The sequence below is a fragment of the Osmerus mordax genome, chromosome 12 (genome assembly GCF_038355195.1).
Source record: "Osmerus mordax isolate fOsmMor3 chromosome 12, fOsmMor3.pri, whole genome shotgun sequence".
Taxonomy (NCBI): domain Eukaryota; kingdom Metazoa; phylum Chordata; class Actinopteri; order Osmeriformes; family Osmeridae; genus Osmerus; species Osmerus mordax.
In genome coordinates this window covers 13,964,915-13,992,688 of record NC_090061.1, presented here as the reverse complement: position 1 = coordinate 13,992,688, position 27,774 = coordinate 13,964,915, and the positions used below count along the sequence as shown (strand labels likewise).

Sequence of the window (27,774 nt, the reverse complement as noted above, 5' to 3'; positions counted from 1 at the left end):
CTTATATCCAGGGCAAATTGTCATACGCTTCCTTGCTAAAAGTAGGACAAGCAGAGTGGTGTAAATCAGATGTTATGTAAAGATCTTTATCTTCTCTGATTAATGTCTGAATACACGATGGACGATGGACAGCCCTGTAGCCGGGAAGGGGTCACTATATGAAAACAGCACTCTCTTTTTCTGTCACTCTCCTTTAGGCTACCTCTCTCTCTGTCCAACTCCACATGTCTCTATGTGTGGGTGGGTGTGTGTTGAAGGCTTAGAAACAAATGGTGTGTGTGTCCCAGGTCTCCCAGGGGGGCTGGGGGGAGTGACACAGACAGGCCTGTCTAACTAGCAGTTTCTGACCTCCTGACCACCAAAATGATGGTCTGTTTGACCCTTCTCAGTATGCAAGGGAATCACACTCCCCCATGCTGAGACAGCCTCAGCTGCCCAACAACTAAAGGGGGTTAGGGGTCAGGGGTCAGGCCATCCCAGTGAGGGTCAGCAGTGGTAACATCTAATGATCTACTCCAGACTGACCAGACCCCCCCCCCCCCCTTGCAACAACGGTTTGTCGCCTGACTGAGCTAGTAGTCCTTCACTCCAGTGCTGCAGGCCCAAATGACCAGAATGAGTTCCATGCTTGCTCCTCGTGTGAGGCCATTTTTAGAACCAGTTACACCTGTAATCTAAGATTTTTCATGTAGCCTACTATGTTTTAAACACAATGGTCGCATCTCATGGTCGCTTCCTGACTCACTTGCACATTCCAGAGCTCGAACTAAAGTCCACTGGCCTTAATTGCAATAATTCTCTAATAATTATCTTTCATAAACACCACTTTAAAAAGCTAGGCCACCAAACACCTAACAATTTGGGCGGGTATGGTATTTATACTGAAGAGAGGTTAAACCAATGAATGTTACACACACACGTCATTCATTTGATTAATTTTCTCACAAAATGGCAAACCATTAAAATGTAACCCCATACATTTGAAATGATATACATTATATTATACATTCCAAGAGTTTAGAATTTGCTGGCTACAGTCAGAGATGAGCAAAAATATATCAAATGTACGTATTTTGATACAAAATACCCTTCAAATAAATGTATTAAAATAAACAAAAAAATACTGGTACCAGAAAATGTAACAAAATACAATACATGTATTTTGTAATTAAAATATAGGAAATACTCTGGATTTTCCATTTTCTCAAAATTTGGTGTAGCAGAGCATTCAGGTTTGGGCTATATAATGTACACAAAGCTCTGGTGAACCCCACAAAAAAAAATAACAGTCACAGAATGTCAGTGTAACTAAGCCAAGCTATTAAGACAACAACTTGATTGATTATAAATTATAAATACATATACATAATTTATGTATATATATTTTTATTTATTAATGGGACTTAACAGCCCATAAACTTACAAACTTCGATATATTTATTCATTCAATATTGTCTCAAAACGATCTGATAATGTTCTTGTGTGGTTTTCAAAGCTTATAATAAATAGTTGTTGAAAATTCAAAATTCTCTCTCTCTGCCATAGGCATAGGGGAGTGTGTGTGTGTGTGTGTGTGTGTGTGTGTGTGTAATCCACACAACCTGCCCCTCCACAGGGATGCTAACACAATAGCAGTGTTGCATAAGTCCTTGATAAAGTCCACTACTGACGAGTCACACAGACTCTCCCTAACACACACACACACTGAGGCATCAGAGGATGAGTAGGCACACACACACACACTGAGGCATCAGAGGATGAGTAGGCACTCTCACACTCACACACATACACTGAATCATCAGAGGATGAGTAGGCACACACACACACACACACACACACACTGAGGCATCAGAGGATGAGTAGGCACTCACTCTCACACACACACAAACACCTAAATCAATATAAGCTGAGCAGGGGAAACTGAAGCATCAGATCGTTCAACTTTCATTAGAAAAAATAAACTTACAAATGTAGCGCCCCTTGTGCCTCGTTTTCGGGCATAACTTACGTTAACTAAAACACTGGTTGGGGCGCCCTGAGTTCTTTTTACTATACTTACTATTTAGAATAAAATAGGTCCTTTACTTTAACAAAAATACACGTTGTTTAATATAGGCATATCACTCGGTAGTAAACATCAATACACCATGGTTATTATCTGCCTACCACAGTCACTTGAAAATAAAGAGAAATAAAAGTCTGTCGATTGTTGCGTTGGGCCACGCCGTGCGATCTCCCTCAGTCAATGGGCAACTCGGTTGATGGGCAACTCGTGGCGCACCAGCCACCTCGTGGCGCACCAGCCACCTCGTGGCGCACCAGCCACCTCGTGGCGCACCAGCCACCTCGTGGCTTGAAGAGTAAAAGTTTGGTGAGTAGTTCAGTGTCCAGAAGAACAAGAAAGGCTCCTTGAATTGGACTGTCCGTCGAATTCGGTTCCTTTCCCGTCCCAAGTCCAGTATGCACGTGAAACCTGCTGCTGAGTTATCTGTCCGACAGCCCGCACATTACAGGTTACAGTCATTCAAAGTTCCCCTAATTGGCAACTCAATACTGACACTCTGGGCCCGCTCTCCACCATCTTCTTCCCTCTTCTTCCGTTCCTTCCCATACATATACCTCGACGACGACAGGTCAAAGGTCAAATAAAACTTATGAGCCAATAAGCTCACAGACATTTGAGTGTAAATATGAACAATCTGTTTAAACATTTTAAATCAATGAACTTTTAACCTTAATGCTATTTATATAGCAATGAATGAAATTCAACAGGGTTACACAAACTTCAATACAAAAGTGAACAGGTAACTTGTGGGACGGCTGTGGCTCAGGGGGTAGAGAGGGTTGTCTGTTAATCGCAAGGTTGGGGGTTCGATCCCTGACTCCTCCTGGGTCATGTGCCGAAGTATCCTTGAGCAAGACTCTCAACCCCAAGTTGCTTTCGATGGGCAGGCCGGCGCCTTGCATGGTAGCTCGCTGCCGTCGGTATGTGTGAGTATGAATGGGTGAATGAGAGGCAAACATTGTAAAACGCTTTGAGTGCTGCTAAGGTAGAAAAGCGCTATATAAATGCAGTTCATTTAACTTAACAAGTGAGGTGAGACCCAACCACTGAGTAGCCAGTTTAGTTGCCTTTAAGAACAACTAACTTTTCAAATATTTTCGGGGGTTAATCGCCTCCTGTGTGGATGGAATATTATTCCTGCAAACGAGAACAGTCTCTCAACCGGAGCTGAAGAGGGGAGGGTTGTGTTAAATCAAACAAAAAGGAGCTTGATAAGTGGGTACTGCTGAAGAGAAAGCAGGTCTTTTCTGGTGTCCTCCAGAAAACGAAGGGTCTCTAATTCAGCTTTGATCTGAAGACTGAACTCGTGAACTGTTTTTTGATTCGTCGAGAAAGTATTTTGAGTATTTTAAATACAAAATTACTCCACTCTAAGTATTTTGTTACAAATTACATTTGGTTTTTTACCGGCCCTATCAAATACAAATTACAAAATACTCAAAAGTATTTTAAGTAATTGAAATACTGCCCATCTCTGGCTACAGTTGCATCAATTAGATTATGTGACATACCCGGGTAAATTAACCGACACCCAGCATTGTAGCAACATTGCTGGTGGGCTAACTTACCCTGTTATGTTGCATAACCTGCTTTCTGGAATTACCCCCCTGGACTTGCTACCACTTACCCCCACTGTGTCCGTGCTGCAGTGGCTATTTGGCAAGCTAACACTTTTACAAGTGTTGATTGGGATACTGTGTTGATTTTTTCCGGGATTATCAATCTAAATTAATGCACTGACTAATGAAGTAAATTGTTAAAACTCAAACTTTAGATTTTACTGGGGCACATCAGATTTATACTGGGGCACGTGCCCCAGTAAGAAGGGTCTAACGACACCCCTGCTCCCTCCCACCAAGTAATATTCTCTCCCTCCCTTCCTCTTTTTTCCAACCTTATCTCTGTCATTTCCAGGTTGCCACTTGGTCTCTGCAGTCACTATGGTGAGTTCAGTGTTGGACACTTTCGATTATAAGTTTGCATGTTAATGATGGGCATGTAAAATAATACAACTGTACATAATTGCTGGTGGTAGATTAATATAGTACTTTGTAGGTAAATTTGCCTGCTAATAATATTATTTGAAAAGGGACAGTGTACACTGATAAACATGTAAAAATTTAAATGGACCGACCGTTTTTTGACAACGTAGTCAAGGCGGCAGGCGTGTGTTGCTAAGGCGGCCGCCTTAACTGCAAAGTGCTGCAGGACACAAAAAAAGTAGTTACGGTGTGAATAATGCAGTGGCCTAATTATGGTTGCAGGTTTGGTTATTTTGTATCCATTTCTTAAGTTTGTTTTTGAACACTGAAATACTGGCGCACTTACATCAGTAGGGAGGGTATTCCAGTAATTAGAGGAGCGTACTGAGAAGACTGTCTATCCAAACGTACTGCGTCTATACTGTATAACACAGTCTCCCCTGGTGACTGCCCTAGTTGCCAAGCCATTGGTATCCTTTAGCTTTATAAACTCATTTCATGGTGGAGGTGCCAGCCCATATAATATTTTAAAAATGAGACAGGCATCCAAAAACTGTAAGAAACTGTCAAATTTGTATAAGTTATACTTTGTTGTTATATGGCACTGGTGATAGCTGATAGGTTTCTGGTCTAGAGTTTTTAAGGTCTGCTTGTAGAGGGTGTCTATTGTTTTCAGAGTTGTTGTATACTTGCTTGTGACCAGCTTGTGTAACAGTACGAGATGTGAGAAAAGATCATGGCATGCATAAAAAGTTTGGCTGCCTCTGTACGGCCTTACATGTCTAAAATTAGCAAGTTAAATTTAACGGTATTGGCCACCTTTTTGACAAAGGTTTTTTAAATGTTAAATTGGAATCTAAAATGATCCCCAGATATTTAAAATCAGATACAGCTGTGAGCTTTTCTCCTTCAATAAAGACATCAAGGGGCTGTGCATTTGATGATTTATTGGAGAAGAACAAACAGACTGTTTTAATGTGTTCAAGTGTAGGGATGACGTTTTTAGCCTGTCAGAGACATGGACCAATGCTGCAGTTAGTTTAGTGGCAGCCTGTTCTTTGTTTTTTGCGTGTGTATAAAGAACAGTGTCATCTGCATACATTTGAACATTAATAGATGGACACACTGAAGGTAAGTCATTAATGTACATGCTAAACAGGATCGGCCCCAATACTGACCCCTGGGGTACACCAATATTATTACTGAGGTATGGAGAAAGGCTACTTCCAAAGTGTACACTTTGAGTCCTATCAGCTCAATATGACTTCATCCATTTTGTGGCTTCTGCTGAGAAATAAAAATATCATAATTTTGTGTAAAACAGTGTCAAAAGCCTTCTTAAGATCCAAGAAAACTGCGCCAACTACCCCACCTCTATCCAATTTGGACTTAACGTTTTTTAGGAAGTAGCAGTTAGCTGTCTCTGTAGAGTGATTAGCGCGGAATCCAAACTGCATTGGGTGCAGAGGGGTGTTCCCTAAGTTTAAGTGTGCTGTCAGCTATTCTGCTACCCATTTTTCACACACCTTTCACACACCTTGGAAATCACTGATAGTGACTGGGCCTGTAGTTTGAGACAAACGCTTTATCACCAGACTTAAAAATATGCAGAGTTGCTTTCATTGATAGCCTACTTTGCCAAATGTTGATAAAGATGCATTTTTTTATTTAAAGCTGGATAGATTAATATTAAATGTGTACAATTTCAATCTGTAAAAAAAATGTCAGAGGTGGTCAAGTTTACTGACAAATAGATAAATGGCAGTGGAGTCTGTCAGAGAAAGTCAGTCGGAGATTGACAAGGCAGGTCAGGTGGGGGCCTGAGAAATGAACAGAAATGTATGTCCAGAGAGTCAAGTTCACCTGGAGCTGTGTGTTAGGTTACGAGGTGTCACAGAGCGAATCCTCTGCAATTTCATTGTCATAATAGGGAAGTTACATTTATATGTGTTGTCTATCTGTTGCCACACACCTTTAGTTTGCTCCTAGTGAGTTATCTTTAAGCCAGCGTAGCTATTAAAGGAAGTCAATAATTATCTAACCTCAGATCTGAAGTTAATATGCATGATGACTTTATGTAAGTGGATCTACTAAGGTGCACTACTGTAACGTAGCATTGACAGTAGCAAATGTTTGATCCTCAAAGCCACATACAGATCTGATGTGCATGTTCATGTTGCGATACGTTGTAAATAATAATGCGTGTAGCCAGTGCCGGTCCTAGCACATTTGGCGCCCTAGGCAAGTTTTACCTACACCTGACGTGCCGCGGTTGGTGCCCTCTGCTGGTAGTGCGTTTGAACCTCAAGGACAGCGGGGGGGTTAATTTAACCCTCGTGCTGCCTTCGGATCACATGATCCAAAGGTTCATAACGAACCATCGTTGTATTTACCCAATTTTACCCAATACAAAAACAACTAAAAATAATTTTCTTTTAACCTTTGCAATGTGGGGGGTCTGAGACAGCCCAACGGTTAAAAGAAAATGCTTCACTTTGTTTTTGTAGGCGGTAAAGTTGTCGCAATACGACGGTGGGTCACAATGACCCGAGGATAACACAAGGGTTAAATGGATGCACTTGCCGCCCCCCTCTTCATGCCGCCCTAGGCGGCTTCCTATGTCGCCTATAGGAAGGACTGGCACTGCTTGTGGCCTTGTGTGATGTCACACTGTATGTTCATTTGCAAAGGACAAGCTCTGGTGAGCAGATGTTCCTGAGCATTCATGTTACAGCCACACCCAGCACCACAATAAGATATTTATTTATAATGTTAATTTTTTTTTGCTCTGTTTTGATGCCTAATGCTTATCCTCTCCACTGTATTTTTGGGGTCCTGCCCTCTCCCCACACTACTACTGCCTATTGCTAATCCACTCTGCAAACCCTCCCCTTCCCCTTCCTCTCTCTGTCCCCTCCAGCTCTCTCTCAGCTCTCTCCCCAGCAGCACGGTTCCCAGGCCCTGCCTCCCCTCTTCCCTCCAGGGTTGTGGGAGCGTCGGAAGTCCTAGGGCAGCATGTTCCTCCAGCCCTGAGGGGGCACTGTTCCAAACTCTACAGAAGGCTCTGAAGGAGATTGACCTGCCCGGAACATTGGACCTGCCACAGGGTAAGGCCCCGTTCTGCAGAGTCAAGTGGAATAAAGTGTAACATAACCAGTGTTGGGGTAGTTACTCAAAAAAAGTAATAGATTACACATTACTAGTTACTTTTTTTTAAAGTAATGCTTTACTTTACTAGATTACTCACTGCTGAAAGTAACTAGTTACACTACTAGTTACATTACTTTTGGATTACTCTGTAACATCACCTGAGATGCACTTGCCAAATAACAATATATGTACCATATATATGCCCAAATCAACTCAAATTCTTATTATAATGAGGACAGATCTCTTTTATGCTTTTTAATACCTCAAAGATGACATAAAAGTTGTGAACATCAACCGAAAAGTGGTCAAGCATAACAAGCTACAGTACTGGAAGTAAGCAAAATGTCTCAAAATAAAATAATGCTTAAAACTTTAAATGGCAACATTTCCTCTACTATGTATGCTGCTACAAGCCTGTTTATCTCTGCTTTGGTAACCTGCTGTTAAAAGTCAATCAGAATCAGAATCAGAAAGGGATTTATTCGCCATGAAAGTTTGCACAGACAAGGAATTTGCTTTGGCAGGAAGGTGCATACAATAAACATATACCTAAAATTTAAATATGTGGACTAACTATACTAAGGGTACATAAACTAGCAGTACTAAGTGGGATAAATATAAGTTGCCGTAAATTACAATATAAAAATACAAAAATACAAATATTACAAAAAATACAAATGTACAAGATACCATGTTGTGGTGCAGTGCAAAAGCAGTGTGTTTTAAGCAATAAGTCATTTGAGTCAGTGTGGTCCCTTGGCCTTGTTGAAGAGGCCCACAGCGGAAGGGAAGAAACTGTTTTTGTGGCGTGAGGTATTGGTCCTGATAGACCGCAGCCTTCTGCCGGAGGGGAGTGACTGAAACAGGGAGTGTCCAGGGTGGGAGGAGTCGGCCACAATCTTCCTCGCTCGCCTCAGGGTCCTCGAGGTGTGCAGGTCCTCGAGGGTAGGCAGATTGCAGCCAATCACCTTCTCAGCAGTACGGATGATACGCTGCAGTCTGCTCTTGTCCTTGGCAGTGGCAGCAGCGTACCAGACGGTGATGGAGGAGGTGAGGATGGACTCAATGATGGCTGAGTAGAAGTGCACCATCATTGTCTTTGGCAGGTTGAACTTCTTCAGCTGCCGAAGGAAGTACATCCTCTGTTGTGCTTTCTTGATGAGGGAGCTGATGTTCAGTTCCCACTTGAGGTCCTGGGAGAGGATAGTGCCCAGGAAGCGGAAGGACTCCACAGTGTTGACTGGGGAGTCACACAGGGTGATGGGGGTGAGTGGGGCTGTGTTCCTCCTGAAGTCCACAACCATCTCCACTGTCTTAAGAGCATTGAGCTCTAAGTTGTTCTGGCTGCACCAGGTCACCAGGTTGGCCGCTTCCCACCTATAATCAGACTCGTCTCCACCAGAGATGAGCCCAATAAGGGTGGTGTCGTCCGCAAACTTCAGGAGTTTGACGGACGGATGACTGGAGGTGCAACTGTTGGTGTACAGGGAGAAGAGCAGAGGAGAAAGGACGCAGCCCTGAGGTGATCCGGTGCTGATGGACCGGGAGTCAGAGACTTGTGTTCCCAGCTTAACGCACTGCTTCCTGTCAGACAGGAAGTCTGTGATCCACCTGCAGGTGGAATCAGGCACGTTCAGCTGGGAGAGCTTGTCCTGAAGCAGGGCGGGGATGATGGTGTTGAAGGCAGAGCTGAAGTCCACAAACAGGATCCTGGCATAGGATGCTGGGGAGTCCAGGTGCTGTAGGGTGAAGTGGAGGGCCATGTTAACTGCATCGTCCACAGACCTGTTGGCTCTGTAGGCAAACTGCAGGGGGTCCAGTAGAGGGTCAGTGATGGATTTAAGGTGTGCCAGCACCAGGCGCTCGAAAGACTTCATTACCACAGAGGTCAGGGCGACGGGTCTGTAGTCATTATGTCCTGTTGGCCTTGGCTTTTTGGGCACAGGGATGATGGTGGAGGACTTGAGACAGGCTGGCACATGGCATGTCTCAAGGGAGGTGTTAAAGATGTGGGTAAACACCGGAGACAGCTGGTCAGCGCAGTGCTTGAGGGTGGCTGGAGAGACAGAGTCCGGCCCAGCTGCTTTGCGGGGGTTCTGCCTCTTGAAAAGTCTGTTAACTTCACCCTCCTGAATGGAGAGAGTCGTCACTGTAGAGGGGGGGAGGTGGGAGGCCTCCTGGGTGGGAAGGGGTAGTTCAAGACTGTCCAATTGTCTTTCAAATCTGCAGTAGAACTCATTCAGGTCGTTGGCCAGGCGGGAGTCGTTAGTGGAGTGGGGGGCTCTGGGCTTGTAGTTGGTAATTTGCCTGAGCCCTCTCCAGACAGAAGCAGAGTCGTTTGCAGAGAATTGGTGTTTTAGCCTCTCTGAGTACAGTCGTTTAGCCTCCCTCACCGCCTTGCTAAACCTGTTCTTTGACTCCTTGAAACTGTCTTTGTCCCCACTCCTAAACGCGGCCTCTTTCTCTGACCTCAACCTTCTGAGTTTAGCTGTAAACCAAGGTTTGTCGTTGTTGTAGCTTACCCTGGTGCGTGTTGGTATACAGCAGTCCTCACAGAAGCTGATGTATGATGTCACAGCCTCTGTGAGCTCATCCAGACTATTGGTAGCAGTCGTGAACATGTCCCAGTCAGTGCAGTCAAGTCGTGGCTACTTGGCTTGTGTCGGCAACAATGGCAACGGCAACCTTTTATCGGCGTCAGTGTCACTCAGGGTCCGGGGATCTTTTGCTACTAGTCTTGAGTTAGCATGTTGCCGTTGAAGATGCTTTGACAGATTAGAGGTTGTGTTCGCGGCGGTGGAGAGGTGTTTTTGGCGTGGACACAATGTACATTGTACAGTTACGTTTTTGTCCTTTCGCACAACTAATACGAAGTAATGTGCATACCTCCAGGTTTGAATTCCAAATTCAAATGTTTTACCACACAACAATATAAATTTGTCTTAGATTAGGGGTTCACAAACATTATAAATAGTGGTGGGCATTGATTAATTTTTTAAATCTAGATTAATCTCACTGTAATTGTTGTAGAGCACACTCAATACAACTAAATAATGATCGGACAGGAGACCGTGATGGAAATAACGTGTATTCTTTTACTATAAGTTTTCTAGGACAAAGATACCCAGCATTCAACGCGGGTTAACAGTGGGGCATTACGGATGCCCCGAGGGAACAAACTTAATTGAATATCGATACACAACAGTAATCTTGGCGTTAATCTAGATTAATCTAGATTAAAATGGCTCATTTGAATCATGCCGAAGGCATTCAGAATATGTGTGCTACCCAAATAATGACTAAAAGTAAGTCTTTGAGAAAGGGTTTCTCAAGCGGGTGGCGCATTACACCAGGAGTTAATCTGTTTCTAAAATGCATCACAAACTGCTTGAGAAAGCTGTTCTACTATGATAATTGGTGATGAAAATAAATTATGTTCAATAAGATGTACTTGTGTTTATTCACTTTTTATTAGATTAGTTAGCTTGGCTGATAGAGCTGTGCTGACGGGCTTTGCTTTGGTATCTTGTACATTTGTATTTTTTGTAATATTTGTATTTTTATATTGTAATTTACGGCAACTTACATTTTATTTTATTGTATATTTAATTCTATTCTAATCCCACTTAGTACTGCTAGTTTATGTACCCTTAGTATAGATAGTCCACATATTTAAATTTTAGGTATATGTTTATTGTATGCACCTTCCTGCCAAAGCAAATTCCTTGTCTGTGCAAACTTTCATGGCGAATAAATCCCCCATTCTGATTCTGATTTCTGATTGCCTCGGTTGCACTCAAACATCGTAGTTTGACGACGACTCTTCCCCTGCGCTACATCAGTGCTTGGCCCGGAATCTTCCGCATTAGCTAAGGGATGCTTTGCGTTTAGGTGGTATTTGAGACTGGAAGAACTCCTACAGTAAACTAATTCCGCATAGCACAAGGTGCAAACAACCTTAGTCTTGTCGAGGTTTCCATTGGGAAGCTTCTTAAAAATACATTTTCCCTGAAGCAAACCAGGCGGCTTCATAGCTGCATCCATGTTAGCACGTCACGTTTGATGTGATAATTTCATACACAAGGCATACACACAGGTTCGAAGACTCGTTCTCGCCCCCTACAGTGCAATTAGGCTAGGTATACATCCGCGCTAAAATATCAAGGTGAAAGTCATCATAGCTTGCGTAGTAGCCTATATAGGCCGTAAGGTGAACCCTGTTATCGTTTCAACCCGCTCCACAGTCTGGCATCTACACAATCTTTAGCTCATAAAAAAGAACGAGTCCTGCTAAGCTACCAAAAAAAGTTTGTCGCTGAAATTCCAGTCGATTGTCGATGCGTCTATGTTTTATGCAGAACTAGTTTCTTCAGAGCGTAATAGGATTTTGGTGGCACGGTTCGACACGTGCTCGTTCTACACCAATAAGGTAGCTGCTTTTTGTCAACATGGATGGATATGGTTGTCAAATAGAGGATGGGACCTTGCAAGTTAGTGTTTCCTATGTTTATTTTTCCGTGGCGGCCTGCCACGACTACATTTCTGCCGCCATGGTATCAGAAATAGGGCTGTACAAAATTTTAGGACGTCTATGTGATTGTTAGAGTGCATGTCTGAGAATATAGCATGGATACGCTTCACACCGCAGTTGAGATTGTGCGTCTTTGAGAAGTCGTATAGCTAACTTGTCAGTTAATTTAAGCCTGTTATTGTATTAGTCTATATTCTTGCTAATTTAAATTAAGTTAACTGGTGATCTGTGTTTTTCCCCTGCTAGCTAAATTGCACATCTGTTGATTCGATAGCGATTGCTGCCTTTGCTTAGCCTACGTTTGTATTTTCGGTGCATTACTATGCAGAAGTAGTTTTAATTAATAAATAGTGGGTTTATTGTTATTATTTGCTTCAGAATGCTTAGCCTACCAAGCTCAAATGAAGCAGACAGTGTACATGCTTTCGAGTACCTTAATCGATAGGCTACTGACCAACGTCAATTATTAATACGTCAATTGATAATTGGCAGCATTTATGCCATTTAGAACATACTTTATGAGTGGAAGGTCTCTAAGTAGCCTAACCTTATTGCTTTAGGGGAAATAGTACAAAAATGGAGTCAGTTGGCTGAGTGGTGAGGGAATCGGGCTAGTAATCCGAAGGTTGCCAGTTCGATTCCCGGTCATGCCAACTGACGTTGTGTCCTCGGGCAAGGCACTTCACCCTACTTGCCTCGGGGGAATGTCCCTGTACTTACTGTAAGTCGCTCTGGATAAGAGCGTCTGCTAAATGACTAAATGTAAATGTAAAAATATGTGCAATTTTACATTAGTTATTAAACTAGGCTATTACATTAACCTGGGGGGGGGGGGGACACAGACTTATATGTTGTTGTAACATTCATTCTTCCACAAATGAAAACACTGATCAACCATAAAAACAATCGTAATGAAAAATATGAAATATAATATATAAAACTGTACAAAACAGAACTAGAGAGGGTACAATTTCTGGGGAAATTGTAGGGTGTGCTTGCTTGCGTCGGTTGCACAGGGGTCCGTTTTTGAATGACATTTTTACAACTAATATTTCTGTATATTTTATATAAAAATGCATAGGGCCTACTTATTATTTATAAAGATTACATAGATTTAAAAGCATCTTTTTTTTGCTGCTCATTTACAACTCAAAATACGAGTTAAGTGTAGAATGAAATATGACGTCTTCTCATTTCCCCTGCAAGAGGCAGCCTCATAGCTGAATCAACGAATAAATTTGGCAGACCAGTGTAAAAATGGACCTAATCTCTATGATTTAAACGTCCTTTTAAGTTTTCCCTTCTCGTGATATTTTCAGGCATTTAGCCTACTCATTGCATTCATTCATTAATAAAGAACCCCCTTTGAAGATTATTCTACAACGTTACCGGCAGTAGAAGATGGAATCGCGATTCAAACAGTACCATCTGCTAACTGAAAAATGCCCCCCAAAACGTAAATAAGCTTGACATTCATAAAAAGCTCACTGGTAGCGATCATTGTCAGTAACAACGCAAAATGCGATATAGCCCTGTGTGGAGAAGCTGCCCCGGTAAATTGTACTACTACGGTACAGTACTATACTACTGCTGTGTTCGTCTTGGTAGCGATTGCGTTGGTTGAATTGGATTTAACGTTCCGTTGTACGGTTTAGGCTGATATTAATTATTTTCATGAACAGATTGACAACGTTTAGGCTGTGGCAATGAAGTTCAGGTTAGTAGTTAGATAGACTTTTGATTTAAGTAAGGGGAGTGCCGAACATGTTCTGTCGCCGTTTGACTTCCTACAGCTGTGTAGATGTTTTTGTAGTGTCTCGCGTAGGCTACAGCATTGCAGTGAGCAACACTGGTTTGAAACCACAGGTAATGATAATTTCACCCACAAATCGTTTACTTGTAATGTAATGTCATAATAAATCCTACAACGAAAATGTATTTGTGAGGAATGTTTATTTTAAAGATTGAAAACAGATGCATCATAGACCACTGTGGTATGTGTTGCCCGGGCAACAGAGGCTAATGTCATGCTAATGCTTCAGTGAAATAGTAGACTACCATTTCCAAAAGTAGATGTGGGCCTACTTCCTTAATAATATCAGCTAATATTGTACATTACATTTCATAATTGTGTTTCACATCACAAAGTAAAATGAGTAAATAGTTATCACCCTGGCCTCTTTGCTTGTGGCGTTCCTGCAGCTGCCTTGCAGTAAAGCTATAGTTAGCCTAGCTATCCCCCAAGTTAACAGATGTGAAACGAATGTTCTGCTACAGGTAGTCACGCGTGTTTTCGTGACGTTAGTGACGTAGTGACGTTAGTAACGTCAGTGACTGTGGCTAGCAAATTAGCCACCGTTAGCTTCACTTTTCACCACAAAAACGCAATTTCTACTTAAACCATGCAACGGAACGTAAATAAAAATACAACCAACGCAATCGCTACCAAGACGAACCTTTTGACACCGCCGTTGTGTATGTAGTCCAAATATTGACTGATCCTTAGGGGGGCGAAAATAAATAATAATAATAAACTAGAGAGGGTACAATTTCTGGGGAAATTGTAGGGTGTGCTTGCTTGCGTCGGTTGCAAGTGATTCAATTTTTACAACTGATATTTCTGTATACTTTATATAAAAATGCATACTTATTATTTATAAAGATTACATAGATTTAAAAGCGCTCATTTACAACTGAAAATACGAGTGAAGTGTAGAATGAAACAGATATCTTCTCATTTCCCCTGCAAGAGGCAGCCTCATCGTTGAATCAAAACGAATAAATTTGGCAGACCGGTGTAAAAATGGACCTAATCTCTATGACTTAAACGTCCTTTAAAGTTTTTCCCTTCTCGTGATATTTTAAGGAATTTAGCCTACTCATATTGCATTCATTCATGAATAAAGAACCCCCTTTGAAGATTATTCTACGACGTTACCGGCAGTAGATGATGGAATCGCGATTCAGACAGTCCCATCTGCTAACTGAAAATATGCCCCCCAAAACGTAAATAAGCTTGACATTTATTTAGTGGAAAATCGCTCATTCATAAAAAGCTCACTGGTAGCGATCATTGTCAGTAACAACGCAAAATGCGATATAGCCCTGTGTGGAGAAGCTGCCCCGGTAAATTGTACTACTACGGTACAGTAGTAGACTACTGCTGTGTTCGTCTTGGTAGCGATTGCGTTGATTGAATTGGATTTAACGTACCGTTGTACGGTTTAGGCTGAAATTAATTATTTTCATGAACAGATTGACAACGTTTAGGCTGTGGCAATGAAGTTCAGGTTAGTAGTTAGATAGACTTTTGATTTAAGTAAGGGGAGTGCCGAACATTTTCTGTCTACATTTTCTGGCAACACAGGCTAATGTCATGATGCTAATACTTCAGTGAAATAGTAGACTACTGTTTCCGAAAGTAGATGTACTTCCTTAATAATATCAGCTTATACTGTACATTACACATCACAATTGTGTGTCATATCACAAAGTAAAATGAGTAAATATTTATCACCCTAGCCTCTTTGCTTGTGGCGTTTCTGCAGCTGCCTTGCAGTAAAGCTAGTTAGCCTAGCTATCCCCCAAGTTAACAGATGCGAAACGAATGTTCTGCCAAAGGTAGTCACGCGTGTTTTCGTGACGTTAGTAACGTCAGTGACTGTGGCTAGCAAATTAGCCACTGTTAGCTTCACTTTTCGCCACAAAAACTTAACTTACGCTTAAACCATGCAACGGAACGTAAATTCCAATAGAAGCAACTCAATCGCTACCAAGACGAAACTTTTGACACCTACGTTGTCTATGTAGGCCAAATATTGACTGAGTTTTAGGGGGGCAAAGAGAAATAAAAAAATAATAATAACTAGAAACGGCTGTTCCTGCGAAACAGCAGTGAGAATGCTGAAAACCTGAATGGGGATAGCTGACCATGCTAAAAAAGCGGAAAATTGTGAACATTTAGTAGAAAGTTATAAGCTGAAGCGCCTGAAAGGTCATTTTGAAAGGGGCTGGAGCTGGACGGATGTATAAAACTACAGAAAAGAGAAGAAAAATTAAAAAAGAGAAATAATTCTGAAGATTTTGAAAATTTTGCAGAATATTATTTGCTGAAGTTTCAAAAGGCCTGAAATGTATGTTAGAAAGAACCTGCAGCAAGATGAAGGCAGAAAAGTACAGAAAAAAGAAGAAAATGCAAAAGTATGGCAGTTGGAAGGTACTGCTGTGAAAGGTATTTTTGAAAGGACCTGGAGCAAGATGAAGGCAGAAAACAGAATAAAAGAGAAGAAAAGAAGAAGAAAAATGCAAAACAATAAGGGCAAAAATTCAGAAAGATGAGCTGCAGGAAAATGTGAAAGTTTTGCAGAAAACCAGTTGCTGAAGTCTGGGTTGAACGAATTTGAAGGTAAAAGGACAACACTGGAATGACTTGAACTTTCTGGAAAAACGTAGCAACCGTTGGTCATTGGCAACAGATTAGCAACATTTCTAACCTAGAATCTAGGTTTCAGGTTCAAGGTGGAGGAGAAACTAATCATGTGTGCCTGCACACCCAGCCCTGTTCAGACACTTAATTTAAGATGACATAAAAATAAAAACTAATCATGTGTGCCTGCACACCCAACCCTGTTCAGACACTTAATTTAAGATGACATAAAAATAAAAACTTTTAAATTCAATCACGTCACATTAAGTGACTTTATTGGTTGTGCAACTGCAAAAGCTACTTGAACTCAAATTAAAATGATGCTGCAAAAAAAGCTGAACTACAGTATTGTGGGTATTAAAGAAGATCATGCTACATCTAACCAGCGGATCATTTCTTGCAAGTGTGTCAAACGTGATATTTGTACAGACTGTATTAACACCGTAGGCGTGAACAATGCATGCATCTTCATCGTCATCCATCTGACTTTAGCCGAAGTGAAGCTAGAGAGAGGATGCATTGGGAGATTTCCTATAGTAAGCTAGATACTGCTTCAATTTGAAAACGGAGAATATATTTGAGTAAAGACAAGTTACTTAACATCTGTGTTCAATATCGTCAATTAAAAGTAAAAACTTTCCAGTTACTTAGCGTTTGTTCGTAGGATTAACGCCAGCTGCAGCAAACACTTACCCCAGCCCCGGTTTGGCTGTTCGTGACGGTCAGCTATGACAGTCTTGAGCCTCGATTTTTGCACATTTCTGTGAAACTTGCTAAAATAAAAACGATCTAGCTAGATTATGTACACTTTAAGCTCAATGTACATACCTTGTTTGGCCAATTTGGTCGATTGTGGAGAAGAAGTCGAACCGTTTTTAGTTATGGAGAGCCATCGCACTAGCTCAACTATAGGAGAGAATAACAGAAATGTAGCTAGAATCCACACCTCAAACAAGTTAACCTAGACGCAAAACTATACGTCCAATCCCAAAAAATAAGGATATTTTCCCGAGACCCAAGACTCTGCCGAAACCAGAGATATCCTTTATATGTCTGTGTGGTCAGAAATACAACTCTACCGACAGTTTCAAAAACGTGTACCCAATTCTGCTTTCATGGTGCGTGTCTGTTTGGTTGCCACGGTGATGGCGCAGCTGTGATAGCTAACGAGCTAGGCAGAGAGAAAAACGAACATTTACCTAGCATCCACACCTCAAACAAGTTGACCTAGACGCAAAACTACACGTCCAATCAATAAAATGAGGATATTTTCCGAGACCCAAGACTCTGCCGAAACTAGAGATGTCCTTTATATGTATGTGCGGTCAGAAATATGTCTCTACCGGCAGTTTCGAAATCGTCTTCCTTCTTGCTTTCTCTGACGGATTTTACCCACCTCTCCATTGAAGTTAGTGAGAGAATTTGAAAGGCTGCTCTCGCTTCAAGGCTCATAGCTGAAAATCTGTAAATGTGAGCTCTTTAGTAGTTACATTGGCTGAAAGAGGACAATTTTTCCTACATTTTAAGGTATAACTTGTTTCTGTAAGTTAAACTATATGAACGTTAGAGGAATTTGTTTGACAATTTAGTTGAATATCAGAAAAAGAGCAGCCAGCAGAGTGTGCCACTCTGCTTGCTGCTCATTCATAAAAATCAAGGAGCAAACATTTGAATGTATTTCAAACTGTCATAATTCAAAATTGGCTGAATATTTGAAAAAGCTGAATCATTTGGGAATAGCTGAATGTCTTGTGAACATTTTAAAGGTTGAATGGTGTCTCTAGCTGAAAGTATGCTGAAGTAGTTACGTTTGAAAGAGGAGGAAGCTTTTTAATGATTTGAAAGTATTTACCATTACTTTTAATGGGAGATTAATTTGCACAAAAACCTTAATGTCTTAAAAAGTATAAAAGTGAGAAATACCAAAAGTCATAGCCAACATCTCCTGAAGGAGCTGAACGTTTTGATACATAAATTGTAGGAATCGGTGAAAGTATACAGAACTAGTTAAAGGCCAAAAAACGGCGGAAGAACTAAGAAGTTGATATAATAATAATAACTAGAAAAGGCTGTTCCTGCGAAACAGCAGTGAGAATGCTGAAAACCTGAATGGGTATAGCTGACCATGCTAAAAAAGTGGAAAATTGTGAAACTTTAGTAGAAAGTTATAAGCTGAAGCTTCAAAGCAACCGAAAGGTATTTTTGAAAGGGGCTGGAGCAGCATTCCAACAATGATTTGAAAGGATTTACCATTACTTTTAAAGGGAGAATAATTTGCACAAAAACCTTAATATTTTAAAAAGTATAAAAGTGAGAAATGAGAAAATACCCGCAAGCTGAAATGAATTTCAAAAATGTGTGAGTCACACAAAAGAGGCAGTGTGGAAGCTGAACTGCATCATCTTAACAAAGCTAAGAGCTTAAATAGCCTACAATGCGGGAGAAGCTGAACTGTTAAACAGAAGAAGAAGTAGGCTAGGTAGTCGTAACAAGAATATTATCGTTTTAACAGCTGAAATTATAGTTGGGATAGTAATAGCAGTAGCAGATGTAGCCTACCATTGAGTGTGTTTACTCGGCTTTCTTAGTTGGATTCAATGTGTTGATGGAATGAAACATACAGCAGTAGGGCCGATACAGGAAGACACGGCGACACTTTGTTGCAGAAGGATGATGGTGAAAGTTTTGTCCGTGGAGCATACAACGATTAATAAAAAAGAATCATGTAGACGTGTTTATTGAGTAATCGCATAACTAATTACACATGTAAACGGAGTAATCTTATTATTGGCATAAACCGACAATTGCTAGTAATCGTGTTTCTCATGGTCAAGTAAACGTACCAATCACCTGTGTGAGAGACTGAGTGGTGCGTTACGGTGATGGTGCAGCTATGATTGCTAACGCGCTGAGGGCAGAGAATAAGAGAAATGTAGCTAGAATCCACACCTCAAACAAGATAACCTAGACGCAAAACTGTACGTCCAATCCAAAATATAAGGATATTTTCCGAGACCCAAGACTCTGCCGAAACCAGAGATATTCTTTATATGTCTGTGCAGTCAGAAATACGACTCTACCTGCAGTTTCAAAAACGTGTTCCTTTTGCTTTCCTGGTGCTTGTTTGTTTGGTTGCCACGGTGATGGCGCAGCTGTGATAGCTAACGAGCTAGGCAGAGAGAAAAACGAACATTTACCTAGCATCCACACCTCAAACAAGTTGACCTAGACGCAAAACTATACGTCCAATCCAAAATATAAGGATATTTTCCGAGACCCAAGACTCTGCCGAAACCAGAGATGTCCTTTATATGTCTGTGCGGTCAGAAATACGACTCTATCAGCAGTTTCAAAATCTTGTTCCTTCTTGCTTTCTCTGACTGATTTTAGTCACCTCTCCATTGAAGTTAGTGAGAGAATTTGAAAGGCTACTCTCGCTTCAAGGCTCATAGCTGAAAATCTGTAAATGTGAGCTCTTTAGTAGTTACATTGGCTGAAAGAGGACAATTTTTCCTACATTTTAAGGTATAACTTGTTTCTGTAAGTTAAACTATATGAACGTTAGAGGAATGTGTTTGACAAATTAGTTGAATATCAGAAAAAGAGCAGCCAGCAGAGTGTGCCACTCTGCTTGCTGCTCATTCATAAAAAACAAGAAGGAGCAAACATTTTAATGTATTTCAAACTGTCATAATTCAAAATTGGCTGAATATTTGAAAAAGCTGAATCATTTGGGAATAGCTGAATGTCTTGTGAACATTTTAAAGGTTGAATGGTGTCTCTAGCTGAAAGTAAGCTGAAGTAGTTAGGTTTGAAAGAGGAGGAAGCTTTTTAATGATTTGAAAGGATTTACCATTACTTTTAATGGGAGAATAATTTGCACAAAAACCTTAATGCCTTAAAAAGTATAAAAGTGAGAAATACCAAAAGTCATAGCCAACATCTCCTGAAGGAGCTGAACGTTTTGATACATAAATTGTAGGAATCGGTGAAAGTATGCAGAACTAGTTAAAGGCCAAAAAACGGCGGAAGAACTAAGAAGTTGATATAATAATAATAATAAAGAGAAACAGGAAAACTGAGAATGCTTAACAGCATTCTCACAATAAAGAGAAACAGGAAAACAATAGTGAGAATGCTTAACAGCATTCTCACAATAATATATATGTGAGAGAACAAAGGTTGTGCTCTCGCCGAAGGCTTGAGCACACCCAATAAGGAATAACAGATTAAGGACACTCAGTCCTCACTGTCAGTGTCAGGACAGTTATCTCCCAGTTCCTCAGTTTCTTTTGTGTTGGTACAATTACAACAACGACATAAGTCTGTGCAACACAGTCCTGCAGAAAAACATCAACATCTGCCTGTCTCACACGCACTTTTGCAGCCGCAGTGTATCACATGCAAAACACTGTCAGGGGCCGAATTTCTGTTACGTGCAAGGTCCCATCCACTATTTGCCAAACATATCCATCCATGTTGACAAAAAGCAGCTACCTTATTGGTGTAGAACGATCACGTGTCGAACCGTGCCACCAAAATCCTATTACGCTCTGAAGAAACTAGTTCTGCATAAAACAGACGCAACGATAATCGACTGGAATTTCAGCGACGAACTTTTTTTTGGTAGCTTAGCACGAATCGTTCTTTTTTATGAGCTAAAGATTATGTAGATGCCAGACTGTGGAGCGGGAATCATTTTTTAAAAGACTTTTCGTGGTTCACCTTGCAGCCTAATAGACCCAGCTCCCAACCCAACTTTGAGAATAGATTAACGGCGATATTTTTTTTATCGCCGATAAGAGTCGCAGCGCGTTAATGCCGATAACGGCCCACCACTGATTATAAAACATAGGCTATACCCATGAAAGACTCACTTGAAATGACATTTGAACCCCAGTTCCCCCCCCCCCCCCCCCCCCCCAAATACATTACAATAACGATGATATGTATAATGAATGATTTTCTCCCCCCAGGTGTGAGTCACTCTGAGCTGTGTGTTTGTGTTCTGGGCTCCCCCCTCCCCTACCTGTCTCTGCTGCTGGAGGCTGGACAAAGAAGTCCAGGTAACAAACCCCCACCAACTTTACATATGTGAAGGAGATCATTAGCTGTTAAAAACCACAACAGGTGCTCTTTAGTTGGGGAAAAAAATGAACATATAATACGCCACTGGTTATTAATACTCGCAAAATACGGACACGGACAATATAATGCATACATGACACAAACAGGAAGTTCGTAAAGTTCTTTGGAAGTCCCTCTGGTTTTGTAATCCTGTCATTGCCTGATGCCTTCTACTGGTCAGTGAAACATATATTGTCACCTTCAAATCAAAACCCCAACCCAAATTAGGCCTTGTGAAGTCTGTAATCAATAGTCGATTTAGTAGATTTGTGCTATCACTAGTCTAAACACTGTGGAGGAAATTGGGATTTCCTGTGTACTTACATTATTCACTAATCAATAGGACTTTCAACAACACCATCATCGTACAGTAGAGAATCGTGTCTGTAGGCCTACCTAATCCTGACCTATAGACAAATCGTGTTTGATGGGAAGCTGATAGTCACTGAATGGTGACATTTAAATGAGAATTTCCTTGACTCTATATATACTTAAATATCTGCTCTTTCACCCTCTTGTGTTATGACCAACAACAGTTGAAATCTTTGGAGTTCAGTAGTAGGTAGAACTCCCTCGCAATTAGTGTTTTCTCCTGAAATGTTTGTCTTCATATCTACTATATACATGTGTGTACATCACATCTAGTAAGAACAGTGTCGTTTTTTTTCCTTTCCTGCTAATTCAGTAAGTGGTGTTATTAAATGATTAGCTGGGGGGTAATACTATAGGATACCGGTGCTAGTTTTAGAAGGAAACATTTGCTAATCATTTGGAGGCTACAGGGTTTTATTGGGTTGCTGTTTGCACTGTTTGTGATTTCTGTCATGTCTTCTAACTTGGTAATGATGTTTGGGAGAGTCCTGATTTTAGCTAATAATTTTGTGTGTGGGGGGGTAATTTTTTTCTGCAGGATATCAGAGTTGATTTATAGAAAAAAGATGGTATCGACAAAAGCCTACCTTATAGATTAAATGAATAAATAATGCAAATTAAAAACGTTTTTAATTTATGTGATAAGTCAAGGTTTGTGAAAGTTTTTTTCACAGTTTTGAATGCCTTAACTGCTTCCAACCCCCACTCACATTCTTTCAATATTATGATGAGTGACCTGAAGCCTATCCATGGACCCTCCCTCCCTCTCCCTCTCTCTTTGCCCCTCCAGGAGACGCCCTGCTGTGTCTGTCTCCCTCCTGGCTCTCCCATGCATCCTCCTCCCTCCTGGTCCACAAGGCTGTCACCTTTGACCTCGGGGGACGCACCTTCCTCTCTAACTTCAACCCTCCGCGCAAGGTCACATACTTCCTGTCATGTGACCCGTGGGCGGAGGAGGATATGACCCGGGAGACGGACTGCCCGTCCGGAGGTTCCGGAACCCTGGGGAGGTGCTGGAGAGATATCCTGGTTACCAGGGTTCTGCTGCAGAAGGCCAACATCATGTGCCCACCTACCCTGGCCCTCCTGATACCCCCTGGGCAGATGGGCATAGAGGAGGGCAGAACGGGGGGGGTGGAGGTGGTACACCTGAAAATGGGAGTGGAAGAGGAAGAGGTGAACTCTGTCAGGAACAAGGTGGAGTCCTTCCTGGAGTCTGACGGTTTGATGCAGTCAGACAGAGTACGTATTGTGTGTCCAGCCTGTTTGGGCTTCGGCTTAAGTGTTATCGACCCATAGAGGACTTGTGTGCCTATATTGCTACAAACAAAACGTATATGGGAAATGTTCCACCATTTTCTCAAACCCACAACATCACACACGACCGGGGGTACCTCAATCAGGCAGGCCAACATACATTAGTAGGGAGTCAGATGGCTGAGCGGTTAGGGAGTCTGGCTATTAATCAGAAGGTTGTTGGTTCGATTCCCGGCCATGCAAAATGACGTGTGTCCTTGGGCAAGGCACTTCACCCTACTTGCCTCGGGGAGAATGTCCCTGTAATTACTGTAAGTCGCTCTGGATAAGAGCGTCTGCTAAATGACTAAATGTAAAATGTAAATGTAGTTGTTTTAGCGTGCTAACGGCTAACGCTTAACCATCTCATCCGACGTGATATTATCAAGGTGGTCCTTCGATGCAGCGGAGGCAGGTTTGCCTGTGATGCAGAAGGTTCGGCTGCACCCCCTGTCTTCCTGTCTAGGAGCTCCAGGGAGGAGGTGCTGGCCCGTGTTGGCCAGCTGCTGCCCCAGCTGCTCCCTGGAGAGGCTGTGCTGCTGGAGGCCTGCATCCCCCCTCTGAAGCCTGGGTTTCGAGTTGAGGGCCGCACCTGGGAGCAGTACACCGGTAAGGGCTTTAGCAAGGATGGGGGATGCGGAGGTTGTGGGGGAGTTTGGGTGTCAAGCATGGTTTTTATGAGTGTTTATGTTCACCGTGCGAGTTCTAGAGCTCCAAAGCTGCATTTATATGGAGGTGGGGGGGGGGGCTGGGCTTTATGAATGAAGGGTGTTATGAATGAAATTCAGCTCCAAAGCTAGTTTGAGTGGTCATGGTGAGGTTGTTGTTGTCTCTGTGTGTCAGACTGCAGTCCCCAGGTCCCTGACCTGGTCTTCAGACTGTGCGCCATCGTCACTCGCTCCCCTCAGGACGTACCTCTCCTCTACAAGGTGAGATAGAGGGAAAGGAGGAGGTCTGGCGGAAGGCATAGAGTGAAGGGGAAGTGGTGGGAGGAGTGACATGAGGAAGCAGGAGAGCAGGACAAAAGACGAAGGAGATCAGGACATCAAGCCAGGAATAACGATGTGTCCCTGATGATCCATGTGTCCATCTCTCTCTATCTCTCTCTCTCAGTTGGTGTGCAAAGTGGGTGCGTCCGACGCCCCTCTTTCTCACAGTCACTCCCTGTCTCAGTCTCTGGAGACCACCCTTTTGGAGTTCGGTTTTACCGACCCCGCCCTGGCCGTTTCTCTCCGTCGCATAGCAACCGACAGCGCCTTGGCTTGCCTCCGAGTCGTGATGGAAACTGAATTGGGGATGTCCCAACAGTGTCGCGGTGGGACAGGGGCTCAGACCGACATGATAGGTGATGTGTTTTTGGTTGTTTTACTGTGTGCTGTTAGTGTATGCTGTTTTACATGCATACTGGTAACAATACTTTAAGACATGTTACATCTAAATATATAACTCACTCCCTCTGACTCTTCGCAGCATCACATCCATCTCCGAGTTCAAATCTCAATCAAAAACGCATCTGTTTTCTCAATGTTATCTGTCCTAATCGGTTGTTATGCATTTTTCTCGACTGGTACTATCTGTACTGTGTATTTAATTTTTCTGTGTTTGATTGCTCATTGCTTTTCACATTTTGTGTTTGTCCATGATTGTTTATGTGTCATTGTATTGCTATTGTAAAGCGTCCTTGAGCTCTGGAAAGGCGTTATATAATTTAAACATATTATTATTATAAGATTTATTTATATATGCTACCTTTTCCTGTATGTATCATTGGAACAGGAGTGGACATTCTATTCACCGTTAATGGCCCTTTCCTGAAGCCGGTGGTTCTGGGCCTCCACCCCACCCTCTGCCTCCAGTCCTCCTTCCCAGAGCTGGAGGGGTGCGGCAGAGGGACAGAGGGGTGTCAGGGCACCCTCCTCCTCACCCCTTTCACCCGCTCCCATGTGTACCTGATGCAGGGCAGGACGGTGCTGGTGGTGGGGGCCGCATGCCACAGTAGGAAGTACATCTGGGAGCAAGCCCAGCGCTACAAACTCAAGGTGATGGAGCTCTCCATTCAAAACCACTAAATGCGGGCACAACGTAGAATAGCAAGTGCTGTTATGTGTACCACACAAGCTTACTCATCCTCTCAGTAAAAACGATCAGCTGAGCCGTGAGAAACGATTTTAAACGGTGCTTTATGTCTAACTAACCCTCTCTCTCTCTCTCGCTCTCTCTCTCAACCAATTAGATCCTGTTAGTTGACAACGACCCCACCCATTTTGCCTCCCAATTGGTTGATCACTTCCTTACCCTGCCGGACCTCCCAGACCATCGTCGGGACGACCAGAACTGCACCCGCATCTGTGATTGGCTGACGTCCTCTGGGCTGCACCCCGATGGCTGTGTGTGTTTCTGGCACGAGTGCGTGATCCTGACGGCGCTGGTCTGCGAAAGGCTCGGCCTCCGAGGCCCAACCCCCGAGGCCGTCCGCATCGCCAAGCAGAAGAGCCGCACCCACCAGCACCTGATGGGTCTGGTGAAGTCCAAGGTGGTCCATCCAGCCCCGGATGAGCTGCTGTCCGTCCACGCGGATAGTCTGGAGACAAGGGAGAGAGAGCGAGGACGCAGAGCGCTCCACAACATGGTCAACATGGAGGGGAACAGAATGAGAGCTATGGCCGACTTCGACAGGGGCGACCTCTTTCTGGACAAACCCGACAACGCTCACCCTCTCTTCCGCTCATCCTGCCCCCTTGCTGCCTCCTCGCAGTCCCACTCCGTTCCTCTCTGTCAATCCCCTCTTCTTTTCTCTCCCTCCCCAAGCTCCTACGCCGTGCCCTGCGCTCACGTGGAAAGCGTCTTGGATCTGGAGAAGGCCGTCCAGGGAGGGACTACCCGACCTGGGGAGGCAGAGCCAGGACCGGGGGCGGTCAGGTTCCCCGCCGTGCTGAAGTTGGAGTACGGAGCCGGGGCGGTGGGCGTCAGGAAGGTTAACTCCCGGGCGGAGAGCCTGGCTCACTTTGAGCACATCACCGGGAACCTGCGGGAGGAGACGGACTATCCCGGCATCGGGCTGTGCTGGGGCAACACCATGACCCTGATGGAGTACGTGGGAGGCACGGAGCACGACGTGGACGTGCTCCTGTTCGACGGCTGCCTGGAGGGGGCCTTCGTGTCCGACAACGGCCCCACCCGGGCGCCCCTCTTCACGGAAACGGCCGCCCAGATGCCCTCGGGCCTGGCCCCGGACAAGTGCGCGCAGCTGATCCGCGCGGCGCACCACGCCTGCCTGGGCTGCGGCCTGCGCGATGGGGTCTACAATGTGGAGCTGAAGATGACAGAGCGCGGCCCGCGCCTCATCGAGATCAACGCCCGCATGGGGGGCTACTACCTCCGCGAATGGATACGGCAGCTATACGCCGTCGACATCCTCCTCGCCTCCTTCATGGTGGCCTGCGGCCTGCGCCCCCGGCTGCCCTCAGCCACGGGGCTCCCGGCGCGGGGCCACTACGCCGGGGTGATGTGCGTTGTGTCCCCGCACCTCCAGGCGCTGCGAGGCACGGCCAGCCCCGAGCGCCTGCGCTGTCTCCACCAGGAGGGGGTGCTGTGCCTCAAAGAGATTGCTACCGAGGACGAGCTCATCTCCGGAGAGTACGAGGATCCGTTCTGTAACGTCGGGGTGAGAGACGACCACAGCGCCGCCCACGCTCGCCAACGTCTGCTGGCCCTGTGCCAGGGACTGGGGCTCCACTGCCCCCCCCACTACGACCTGGCCTACTTCCTCTCCCAGTTCAACTAACGAGAGGGGGCGAACGGAGGTGTAAGCCGTGGTAGCGAAAGAAAGAATGTCACCTGCAAGAAGAGTGACGATAAATCTTTTTCAACGTTGAATCTTTGAAATCAGGGAGATTTGTGTTGTGGTTTTGTAATGGGTACAGTCCATTTTTGTAGAGATTTGTCACGATTGTTTTATTTGATTAATGTAAATGGAATGTGAGGGCTATTTGATCGTGGCGTGGGCGGGGGGAAATTGGGGGCTAGGACTCTTGTGGCACCCAAGCAGATTAATATCTGGGCCCAGCAGAGATTTCTCACAGAAACTCAGGGACCATCACTGGAATGAAAACTGATTTGTTCTGCAACTTTTAAATGATCATCAAAGATAAATGAATGGGAAGTGGTTCTGTCAGGACGCTATTAAAAGTAGGTTGTTAAAAATTGTACGAGTGGTTAGGTGATTTATTGTGCTGAATATGTAGATCAGGTAGTGTAAAAGTATAAATCAAGCCGAAGAGTTTGTATCACAGTAGAAAGTGTGTTACCATTAGCACATGGCACAGCACAGCTTGGCCAGGGTGGAGAGGTGCAGTGAGGAATTATCTTACACTTACAATATGTCAGAGGGCCATAAAAGTTACACTCTGGAAGAGAGGACCGAAGATGATTTCAGAGGGGTTAGGGGTAGAGGGTGGAACAGGTGGATAAGGCTGTCCAGAAACATTAATATCCTGCCAGTTTGGTCCTGTCTGCCAGGCAGATAGCAATTACAGTGGAAAGTTCATGCCGGAGTTAACACCATTACAGCCCCCCCCCACCTCCAACTCCACCATTTGAAACAAAACAAAATGATTTCACCATGTGAATGAACATGGTACTAGTGGTGCTTGTGTGTGTTTCTAGATGGAGAGGCACAGTGTAAGAGTGGACCTTATTCACATACCAGAGCCCAGTCTGACCCCAGAGTGAGATGTCATCTTGGGACCAGCATCTGAGATCTGGTATTTGGGGTCCGGTGTCAGGGTGTGGGAGAAGGAACTGGCTGAAACTGAGAGCCTGCTCC

At 43.5% G+C, this 27,774-nt stretch overlaps 1 protein-coding gene across 1 annotated transcript; it reads left to right on the top strand.

The window, feature by feature from the left end:
• Positions 1 to 5,805: 5,805 nt before the first annotated feature.
• LOC136954585 (carnosine synthase 1-like) lies at positions 5,806 to 26,749 on the top strand. Its single transcript, XM_067248208.1, has 9 exons — positions 5,806 to 5,859; positions 6,968 to 7,154; positions 21,131 to 21,220; positions 22,444 to 22,895; positions 23,339 to 23,558; positions 23,793 to 23,878; positions 24,063 to 24,294; positions 24,726 to 24,988; positions 25,183 to 26,749. Exons 1-9 carry the CDS (start codon positions 5,806 to 5,808, stop codon positions 26,731 to 26,733), a joined length of 3,135 nt encoding a protein of 1,044 aa, XP_067104309.1. The 3' UTR covers positions 26,734 to 26,749.
• The last annotated feature ends 1,025 nt before the right edge of the window (positions 26,750 to 27,774 follow it).